This window comes from Pseudopipra pipra, chromosome W (genome assembly GCF_036250125.1).
Source record: "Pseudopipra pipra isolate bDixPip1 chromosome W, bDixPip1.hap1, whole genome shotgun sequence".
NCBI lineage: Eukaryota > Metazoa > Chordata > Aves > Passeriformes > Pipridae > Pseudopipra > Pseudopipra pipra.
The window spans coordinates 33,070,677-33,082,004 of record NC_087580.1 but is presented as its reverse complement, the minus strand read 5'-3'; the positions used below and the strand labels follow the sequence as shown (position 1 = coordinate 33,082,004).

The window sequence follows — 11,328 nt, the reverse complement described above, 5'->3', positions numbered from 1 at the left end:
GGTTCCAAATGACCAGACAAAAAATCTTCATCAGAATTATTTACTGCACAATACAAACACTAAAACTACCAGGAGTACAGGATAAGATAGGACAGTGCTCTACACTAAAGCAATTGTTGAAGCAATTCTACTCAAGCTGGCACAAAGCAATAATTCTTAATTGGAGATGGATGGGACTCCCACAGACCAATGCTTGTGAAGAGATCTCTGCTCTCAACCTCCAGCAGTGACCTTGGGGGGTCCCCAGCCAAGGCAGGAATCTCCACACACCCCCCAAGAAGGGTTCTGTTGGAAGAACGTGCCTCTGTTAAAGGGGACTGGCCCTTTGTGGTCAAAAGGGATGGACTGACAGTCACTGGACTCCAGGGGTTGCCTCAACACCAGGGGCTTCATTAGGGGTGGAAGCAGCGGCCGAAGCTCTTCCTGCAGTCGGGGCACTGGTAGGGCTTCCCTTACTGGTGGGTCCGTTGGTGTTTGGTTAAGACACCAATCTGGGTGAATCTCTTCCCACACTCCCCACACTTGTAGGGCCTCTCCCCGGTGTGGATGCGCCGGTGGGTGACAAGATGGGATTTCTCCTTGAACCGTTTCCCGCAGTTGGTGCAGCAGAAGGGCCTCTCATCCCTGTGCGTCCGCTCATGCGTGTAGAGATTCCCCCTGGTTGGAAACCTCTTCCCACATTCCAAGCACTTGTAGGGCCGTTCCCCAGTGTGGATGCGATGGTGTTTGCGGAGGGTGGAGCTGTGACTGAAGCTCTTCCCACATTCCCTACACGTGTAAGGACATTCTCCAGTGTGGATGTGCTGGTGGGAACGAAGGTGAAAGCTCCGGCTGAAGCTCTTCCCACATTCCTCACACTTGTAGGGCCGTTCCCCGCTGTGGATGCGCTGGTGGGTGCGGAGGTGGTAGTTCTGGCTGAAGCTCTTCCCACATTCTCCACACGTGTAGGGACGTGCCCCAGTGTGCATGTCCTGGTGTCGGAGCACGTGAGAGCTCTGACTGAAGCTCTTCCCACATTCCAAGCACCTGAAGGGCTTCTCTCTGCTGGGAGGCTGCTCAGGGACCACCAGCTCAGAGCTCTGGCTCAAGCTCCAGCTGCCTTCCTGGCACAGGCTGGCTCTTTCCTCCTCAGAGCACCCTGGGATGGCTTTGGAGCCCCTCCTGCGGGGGGATCTCCGGCCCTTTTCCTCCCCGCTGCCTTCCTGCGCTGTGGAGCCCTTCAAAACGGCCTCTCCCACCAGGGTCTCACGGGGGGATTTGTCCTCCGGGCTCTCCGTCCTCAGCTCGGGGCCTGGGGCAGGAAGCAAGAAGGACAGGGAGGGGATTTGCCTCCGGCCCACAGGGAAGGCCAAGGACATCCCCCCAACTCCGGCCCCGGCAGGACGGCGGCGCCAGCGGGGTTGTCCTGCAGCCGGGGCCATGCTCGGCTGACAGAGCCAGCACAACACCCGCCCAAAGGGACACTGACTTCCTCCTCACCTGCCTGGGGGGCCCAAGGCATCTTCCTCTTCCTCGCAGCCTCCTCCTCCATCCGCCCAACCTCTGGGAAGGACAAATCCTGATGGGGGGGAAAACAAGGGCTGAGCGCGTTGGCTTGGGGGTTCCTCCTAGAACTCACTGGGCGTCTTGTGTCCATAAAACCCTCCAAAATACCAAGATTCAGGCAAAAAAAACCCCAGAAATAGCAAGAAGACACTCGCCCCCCCAAACTGCAAAAAGTTACAGTTAAACCAAAAAATACTCCAAACTATGAACATGCAGCCCAAAAAAATTCTCCCAGAAGTTCCCCATCTCTGTTCTCTTCCCTCTGGGGTTCAGAGGGTCACCCCTGACTGACCCTCTGACTCCTCTGTGGTGTTGGGGGTCCCAAGGGTCCCTTCTCCTCTGACTCTCGCCTTTGGGTGCACGTTCCCAGACATTCCTCCTCTCCAGGTTCTCCACTTCGTTGTCCCAGGGATCCCAGGGGTCCCCACTGTCCAGGCTTCCCCTTCTCCGTGTCCCCCATTTCAGGCTCCCAGGGGTCCTGGGGCTCCTCCCTCTCCGTGCTCCCCCCTCCAGGCTGCCAGGGGTCCCCCAGCTCTGCCCTCCACACTCCGCAGCTCCCGGGCTCCACACCCACCCCCGGCACTCCCAGGGGGCCCCAAACCCGCTGTGTCCCCCCCGCCGGCACCGGGCTGACAATGGAGCCGGCGGGGCCTGACCCAGCAACACCAACCCCCACCATGGGGGGGGACCCACACAAGGGCCGGCTGTGCCCAGGGCAACCAAACAGCCCCACAGGTGGGGGGACACCAGAGGCTGCCCCAGGGCAATGAGAGCAGGGAGCGGATTAGGCTCCCTGACACGTGGGCGGGCTCTGGGTTCAGCCTGACCAGGGGCAGTTTGGCACCAACAGCACGGCCCCGACCGCTGGCTCAGCACAGGGGGCCCGAGCTCCCCCCTCTCCAGGCTCTCAGGGCTCTCTAAGCTCCCCCCTCTCTCCAGCCTCCCCCGCTCTCCAGGGAACAAGGTATGGGGACAATAAGGCACCCCCACTGCACATCCACTCCCACTCTCCCTCCCTCCCTCCTCCCCCTACCCCCCTTTCCCACCCCTTCTTCGAGCTGTTCTTCTGTGTGGATGTGCTTGTGCTGGATCAGGTGGGAGCTGTGGCTAAAGCTCTTCCCACACTCCCCACACTTGTAGGGCCTCTCCCCGGTGTGGATGCGCCGATGGGTGACAAGGTGGGAGTTCTGCTTGAAGCCCTTCCCACAGTCGGTGCAGCAGAAGGGCCTCTCATCCGTGTGCGTCCGCTGGTGCACGACGAGATCTGAGCTGGTCCGACACCTCTTCCCACACTCCCCACACTTGTAGGGCCGTTCTCCAGTGTGGATGCGTTGGTGGGTGCGGAGGGTGGAGCTGTCCCTGAAGCTCTTCCCACATTCCCCACATGAGTAGGGTCGTTCCCCAGTGTGGATGTGCTGGTGCTTGAGGAGGTCACAGCTCTGCCTGAAGCTCTTTCCACATTCCAAGCATCTGAAGGGCTTTTCTCTGCTGGGAGGCTGCTCAGGGACCACCAGCTCAGAGCTCCGCCTCAAGCTCTGGCCGCCTTCCTGGCACAGGCTGGCTCTTTCCTCCTCAGAGCACCCTGGGCTGGCTTTGGAGCCCCTCCTGCGGGGGGATCTCCAGCCCTTTTACTCCCCGCTGCCTTCCTGCACCGTGGAGCCCTTCAAAACGGCCTCTCCCACCAGGGTCTCACGGGGGGATTTGTCCTCCGGGCTCTCCGTCCTCAGCTCGGGGCCTGGGGCAGGAAGCAAGAAGGACAGGGAGGGGATTTGCCTCCGGCCCACAGGGAAGGCCAAGGACATCCCCCCAACTCCGGCCCCGGCAGGACGGCGGCGCCAGCGGGGTTGTCCTGCAGCCGGGGCCATGCTCGGCTGACAGAGCCAGCACAACACCCGCCCAAAGGGACACTGACTTCCTCCTCACCTGCCTGGGGGGCCCAAGGCATCTTCCTCTTCCTCGCAGCCTCCTCCTCCATCTGCCCAAGCTTTGGGAAGGACAAATCCTGATGGGGGGAAAACAAGGGCTGAGCGCATTGGCTTGGGGGTTCCTCCTGCCCAAGTCCATCTCTAGAACTCACCGGGCATCCTGTGATCATAAAAACCTCCAAAACACCAAGATTCAACCCAGAAAAACCCAAACCACCGAGATTCAGGCAAAAAACCCCTCAGAAATAGAAGGATGAACCCCTCCCCCTAAACTGCAAAAAGTTAAGATTCAGCCAAAAAATACTCCAAAATATGAAGATTCAGCTCAGAAAAAGGTGTTTAATTGGGAGGATGAGGGAAGTGAGGTCATTTCATGGGGACTTGATTGAGTTGCTATATGTTAATCAAAAGCTGTATTACTGTAGTGTAACTTAAAACTCTCCAGGGCTTTTCCTCGAGGTTCTCTGGCCCCCTACTAGTTCGGGGCTGTTTCTCCAAACCACCAAACCACGTGTGCCAAACACCGTGGTTGGTCAGTGCCGACTGGGGGAGCGGGCACTCGGTGAGGGGATGAGAAAACTGCACCCAGGGCTGGGCTGAAAGAGGCTTCAGCACCACTTCTGATGGCCCAGGGGCAGCATCTGGCTTCTCCCAAACAGAGAGATGGCACTTGTTCCTCTGCAGGGAGTCAAAGGCAGGAGGGTGACTCCTGCTGCATGGATGGAATGGCAGAGGATCCCTTGGGTCCCAAAGATAGATCAGCACTTAGGGATACAAATTTCTCTGCAAAGTCTGCAGTCAGTCTCCTCTCCTCTGGAGAGGAGATTGTGGCCATGGATGGGATTGCAGAGGCTCCCTCAGGCCCCCAGAAGGAATCAGCAACCAGGAAGAGACACAAAATGCCCTCTAAAGAGTTCGGGGGAAGTGTCCTGTAGGGAGGATAAAGTGTCACCCCACCAGGGTGGGGCTGGCAAGTGGGAGGCTGCTCCAGGGGTCTGCAAGAGGCCTCGTGCTCTGTCCGGCCCCAGCACTGCCTGGTACCAACACCCCCAGCTGCCCCCGGCCCTGGGCAGCTCTGCTGCCACAGGCTGTGCCCTCACCGTGGCCCTGCAATGGCCCTGCCTGTCCCTCACCCGTGGCCCTGCCCGTGGCCCTGTCCCTTGGCTCTCTCTCTGCCAGCTCAGTGTGGGGCACACGGGCTGGGGGTCCCTCCCAAGCCCCCCGGGCAGCCGGCGTTGGCTGGGGGGATGTGAGGGCTGGGCCTGCTCAGCACAGCCCCGGCCTCGTGCCCAGTGCCTCTTTCCTGACCCACACAAGACCTTCCCGGTCCCCCAGGGCTCCCCTGCTGCTGCCTCTGCTCCTGGCCCTGCCTTTGCTGCTCCCTTGGCTGGGGCAGCGGCTGCAGGGGGGGGATGGCAGCAGCTTCAGCTCCACGGCACTTCCTGGGGGGAGCTCAGCCCGGGGGGGACGGGCAGGGACCTGATGGGGATGGACAGGGGCCCAGCAGGGACAGACAGGGCCTGCAGGGGAAGGCACAGGGACAACCTGGTCCCCCACACTGCCAGGGCTGTCTCTGCTCCTCCTTGCAGGCTCCGTGGCCAGGCACAGTTTGTGTTCCTGGGTGCCCACCATCTCAGCACTTGGAGACGCTCAAATCAGCGCCCGCAGCTCTGCAGCAAAGCCCCAGCTCACCTGGCACACAGGGGATGGACACAGCACCTTCTTGGGGATGGGCACTCACAGCTTTGTCCCTTCCCCACCACGGGGCTCTCCTTCCTCAGCAGCACCTCTGCCTTGCACTTATTCTCAGCCTCACCTCAGGGACAGCTCTGGGCTCACCTCCAAGCCACTTCTCAGCCTCACCTCAGGGCCTGGGCTCAAGGACAGGAACCTGCAGGGAGGGGACATCAGGTGCAAGCTGAGGGCTGCCTGCTTGCACTGGCCTCTGGGCTTCTTTCTCCTTCTACAACCAGCCCACAACTTAGCCTGCTTTTCTATCACCACACATTTACAGACTAACCTTGGAGATAGATATGGACAGACATCTCTATCACCCTGGGGATAGAGCCTCAAGCATGTGCTGCCATAGGAATGGCAATCACAGAATCACAGAATCAGCTGGGTTGGAAAACACCTCCGAGATCATCAAGTCCAACCCTTGATCCAACCCTGCTGTGCTTCCCAGACCATGGCACTGAGGCCACATCCACTCTCACCTTCAACACCTCCAGGGACGCTGACTCCACCCCCTCCCTGCCCAGACCATTCCAAGGCCTGATTACTCTCTCACCAAAAAATTGCTTCCTAATATCCAACCTAAACCTCCCCTGGCACAGCTCAAGACCCAGCCCTCTTGTCCTACTGCTGCTTCCTGGCAGAACAGCCCCACCCCCACCTGGCTCCAACCTCCTGGCAGGGACTTGCAGACAGTCAGGAGGTCTCCCCTGAGCCTCCTCTTCTCCAGCCTCAACACCCCCAGCTCCCTCAGCCTCTCCTCACACCACTTGGGCTCCACTCCCTTCCCCAGCCTCGCTGCTCTTCTCTGCACCTGCTCCAGCCCCTCCAGGGCCTTCCTCAACTCAGGGGCCCAGAGCTGGACACAGCACTCCAGGGGTGGCCTCACCAGCGCTCAGTCCAGCCCAACAATCACTTCCCTGCTCCTGCTGACACACTCTTCCTCACACAGGACACCAGCCATTGGCCCTCTTGGCCACCTGGCCACACTCTGCCTCCTCTTCAGCTTCCTGTCCATCCCCACTCCCAGCTCCCTTTCTGCCTGCCTGCTCTCCAGACACTCTGGCCCCAGCCCGGGGGGCTGACGGGGCTTCTTGTGGCCAAAGGGCAGGACCCGGCCCTTGGCCTGCTGGAACCTCATCCCCTTGCAATCAGCCCATGGATCCAGCTTGGCCAGGTCCCTCTGCAGAGCCCTCCTGCCTTCCAGCACATCAACACACCCCCAGCTTGGGGTCACCTGCACATTTGCTGATGAAATGCCTGGTGCTGCAGCAGCTGCAGATGCTCAAGGGGCAGCAGGACCAAGTCAGGGGCCTGGGGGGCTTTGGGGTGCGGGAGGGTCCTGGGGGAGCTGGGGAGGGGCTTTGGGGATTGGGGGTACAAACCAGGACAGACCAGAACAGACCAGTACAGACCAGGACAGACCAGTACCTCCTCACTGCTCCCCAGATCTCTCCTGGAGCTGGGCCACGTTGTCATGGGACACCTCAGCCCCCCCCAGTGCCCTCCCAGTACAGTCCAGTGCCCCCAATACAGTCCACTGTGCTCCTGTCCCAGGGTGCCGAGTGATCCCTCTTTGGGGGGGGGGGGTTGGAAGGGATTTGATAGGGGGGCTGTGGGAGATTTGGGGGGATATGGAGGGGTGGGATGGGGATTTGGGGGTTTAGGGGGGCTTTAGGTGCATTTAGGGAAGTTAAAAGAGGTCTTAGGGGCATTGGGGGGTCAAAAGGATCTGTGTGGGGAGGGGATTAAAGGGAAAATGGGAGGTAGGGGATATTTGAGGGGTTAATGAGGCCTGGGGGAGAGAGGAGGGGCTGCACCATGAGCAGCTGAGTCCTGAGACCTCCCCGGTGTCCTGAAGACCCTCCTGGTGTCCCTAATTCTCCCCCTGACACTCCAAGACAACCCTGGTGTCTCCAGTGTCCCCAGGGCCTCCCCATTGCCAGTATTCCCTCCTTGACACCCCTAATTCCACTGGCCCCAAGCCCCTCCTCACTGTCCCAAAACCCCATCCCTGATGTCCCCAAGCCTCCATCTCACCCCAGGAGCCCCCCCTGGACTCTCTGACTACAAAGACGACCCACCCCCCCCCTCACAGAAAGGCCAAGGGCATCTGGGAAAACGTTGGGGACAGTTGGGAGGCTTTGCAGGGCCCTGGGTGATTATTAGGGGATACTGGGACACACTGCGGGGAACCAGGGGGCACTGGGAGGGACTGGAGGATTACTGAGGGATGCTGGGAGGGCACGGGGAGGGACTGGGGAGTTTCTGGGGGATTATCAGGACATGGGGAGAGACTAGAAGGTTACTGGGCCATACTGGGGGTTAGTGGGTGCTCACTGCAGGATCACTGGGCCATACTGGGGGGCACTGGGAGGTCACTGGGCGATACTGGGGGCACTGGGATCCCCTTACCCGGATGTGGTACATTTCCCCCCCCATACTTTGGGGGGCACCCCCAGGACTCCTTCCCCTGGGGGCTGGGAGATCCCCTGAACCCCACTGCTGGGCTTTAGGGGACCCCCCCCGGCCCCTCTGCTTGTGGGGTCTCTGTGTGCTGCGTGTTGGGGGTCTCTGGGGCTCGGGGGGGGGGGCATTGGGATCCCCTTTCCCTGGGGTCGGTCCGCCGGGCCGGCAGGGGGCGCTGTGGTGGGAGGGGTATTGGCGGGTCGCGGGTAATGCCGGCGGGTAACGCCGGCGCGCCTGCGCAGTGCAGACAGGGCGCTCGATCAGACCCTGCCCCCCCCCGCGGCTTCCAGGCCCCGCGCTCTGCTCCTCGGGAACCCCCGAACCCCTCGGCTAAACCCTCCCGAGCCCTCCAGCCTTTCCACCCACAGCCGCGCTCCCCGCAGCCCCCGAAGGGATCCCCAGAGCCCCGCTCTCTCGCAGGCCCCGCCAGCTTACAATGCATGCACGGGCCCAGCGCCATCTTGGTTTCCCGGCAGCCACCACGGCCCTCTGCGCGCGCAACGCCTTTCCTGACCCCGCCGCAGCCAATCAGGGCGCGGCCGCTCCCTCCGCCCGCCCGCCGGGGCTGTCCCGGGACCGGCTGTGCCCTGGGGCGGGGCTTTGCTGCACTTTGGTGTTAAACGCAACAAACTGCGAGGGGGGACAGCCCCAGAAACCAGGGACTGGCTTCCTTTCCCCGCAGAGATGTGGAAAGCCAAGTCCCGGCTGCCCCCCGGCCGCCCCCAGCGCCTTCCGCAGCTCCAGCCTCATCCCTCCTCCTCTCCCCTTTACTCGGCACCAGGTTCTCCCTCCTCCTCTCCCTGCCAGGTCGGAGGAAGGAGATTTCCCCCCCCAGCACCCTCTGCCCCCTCGCCCTGTCCTGTTGTGCCCAGTTGGTATTTCTGGGGCCGCCTGCCCGCGCAGCCGGACCTGCCATGCGCCGGCGTTTCTGAGGGAGCCCGATGGAATTCTTGCAAGGATTCCTGGGCTGGGCTGGCCCTGCCTGGGGGCCCGGGGCCACCAAAGCCGCTCCCTCACTGCCCTCCTCACCCAGGCAGGGCACAGAACACAGAAGGAAAGGCTGGGGGGTTGGGATAAGGGCAGGGAGAGGTCACTTACCCGCCGCTGTCAGGGGCACAACAGACACGACCTGGGGAAATGATTGAATTTGTGACCAATCAAATCAGAGCAGGAGAACGGGAAGGAAATCAAATCCTAAAAAATCATTGGGCTTCACTTCATCCCTGATTTCCTCTCTTTCCCCCCTCCGCCCTGGTGGCCCAGGGAGATGGGACTGGGGCTTATGGTCAGTTCATCCCATGTTTGTGCTGCTGCTTCACCCTCAGGGAGAGGAGTCCTTCCCCTGCTCCAGCGTGGGGTCCCTTTCCACGGGGTCAGTCCTTCCCCTGCTCCATCCAGCCTGGCTCCCTCCCACGGAGACAGTCCTCCATGGACTTCTTGAACCTGAGTCCTTTCCATGGGGTCAGTCCCTCAGGAACAGGCTGTTCCAGTGTGGATCCCCCACAGGGTCACAAGTCCTGCCAGCAAATCTGCTCCAGTGTGGGCTCCTCCCTGGGCTGCAGGGGGGGTCTCTGCTCCACCCTGGACTCACCCACAGGTCACAGGCCCTTCAGCTCAAGTTCACACGGAGTTCCAGCCACCAAGGAGCCCCAGACTCTGACACACAGCCAGGAGCCCCAGACAGCACCAGCAGCTGCAAATTTCAGCAGCACATCCCAGACACATCTGTCAGTATCTCCAACATTCCCACCCCCACCCTGGACACCAACAAAGGCTGTTGTGGTTTCACCCCATGCAGCCCCCAAGCCCCTCCTGGCCACTCCTCACTCCCCCACCAGCAGGACCCTGGAGAGAACTGGGAGGGGAAAAGCTGGAAAACTTGTGGGTTGAGATAAAGACACTTTAATAAGGACAAGCAAAAGCTGCACACAGGAGCAAAACAAAACAGAGAATTCATTCCTGGCTTCCCATGGTTGGGCAGGTGTTCAGCACCTCCAGGAGAGCAGGGCCCTATCCCATGTAATGGTGATATGGGAAAACAATCTCCATCACTCCAAACCTGTCCTGGCTGTGTCCCCTCCCAACCTCCCACATACCCCCAGCCCCTCCCCAGTGTGTCTGTGTGAGGGGCAGGAAAGACCTTGGCTCTGGGTAAGCTCAGCACTAACAAAACTACCTCTGTGTTCTCAAGCCTGTGCTCAGCACAAGCCCAAACACAGCCCCACACCAGCCCCTGCAAAGAAAATTAACTCTACCCCGGCCCAAAGCAGCACATTCCAGCCCTTATTCCACACCAGTCCCATCGTGCCCAGGCCCCACACGACTCAATACAACTTCACCCCCCACCACCCCCTTCCCATTCTTTGCTATAACACACAGGTCTCCTTCCCTTAGTCTTTGCACCACCCTTGCAAAATGTCCATAAAATGGCCCCAAAATGCCTGTTGATCCCCCTACCTGGGGGCCCGGGGCCACCAAAGCCTCTCCCTCACTGACCTCCTCAGCCAGGCAGGGCACAGAACACAGAAGGAAAGGCTGGGGGGTTGGGATAAGGGCAGGGAGAGGTCACTCACCCACCGCTGTCACGGGCACAACAGACAGGACCTGGGGAAATGACTGAATTTGTGACCAATCAAATCAGAGCAGGAGAACGAGAAGGAAATCAAATCCTAAAAAATCATCGGGCTTCCCTTCATCCCTGATTTCCTCTCTTTCCCCCCCCACCTGCTTGGCTTGGAGAAAGAGCTGCCTGAGACACAGAGGGATGTTCATTTATTGCCAGGGAAAAAAAAACAGAGGAAGACACAGCTCAATAAAAACCAAAAGTACTTCCTCTGCTGCATATTAAATCCACATTGCCTTCACTGAAGTCCACGTTCTGCAGTAGATAGTCTTAGACCAATGGCAAACACCTTCTGTGTCAAGCACAGATCCCCAAGATCCCCCCAACACTCCCTGCCCTGGATTCTGTCCATATTTGCCGTTTGCACACAGTGGGTCACATGCTGAAGTCACAAGTTCCCTTGAACCACAGAGGGAAGAAAAGAGAGAAAGTGAATGAATTTCTGTGTTGTGAAGAGCTAAATCTGCACTCATCCCAATATTCTGGGCTCACAGGACCTTTATCAAACACATTCTGCAGCATCTGTTCACTGGGAAAACATCTGTGTGGATGGCCAGGCCCAAGGAGTGGTAGGCAATGGAGTTCCATCCAGTGGTGTTCCCAGGGCTCAGCACTGGGCTCAGAGCACTTCAATCTCTTTCCCAATGATCTGCACAAGGGGATGGAGTGCAGCCTCAGGCAGTTCCCAGGGGACACCAAGCTGGGGGGGAGTGTTGATGTGCTGGAGGGCAGGAAGGCTCTGCAGAGGGATCTGGACAGGCTGGATCCATGGGCCCAGGCCACTTGGAGGAGGTTCAACAAGGCCAAGTGTTGGGTGCTCTACCTGAGACACTTTCATCTGGTCAGTCCCATCCCCCTGTTCATTGTTGGGTGTCACTCAGGAGCCCAACTCTTGGCTACCTGTGCATCTCCAGGATGGACTTTCACAGACAACCTCTCTGCCCGGGTGGCAGGAGGGCCTACCCTGATAAGGCCTAAAATCCCATCAGACAATGCCAACAGTGCCAGCTCTCATGCAAGCTGTCTGTGAGA

General features: G+C 59.7%; 1 protein-coding gene across 1 annotated transcript; it reads right to left on the bottom strand.

The window, feature by feature from the left end:
- Positions 1–452: 452 nt before the first annotated feature.
- On the bottom strand, positions 453–8,133 carry LOC135404984 (zinc finger protein 239-like). The gene is made up of 3 exons (XM_064639708.1): positions 8,040–8,133; positions 2,612–3,034; positions 453–1,042 (listed from the first exon to the last, which is right to left on the bottom strand). Exons 1-3 carry the CDS (start codon positions 8,131–8,133, stop codon positions 453–455), a joined length of 1,107 nt encoding a protein of 368 aa, XP_064495778.1.
- Between the last annotated feature and the right edge of the window lie 3,195 nt (positions 8,134–11,328).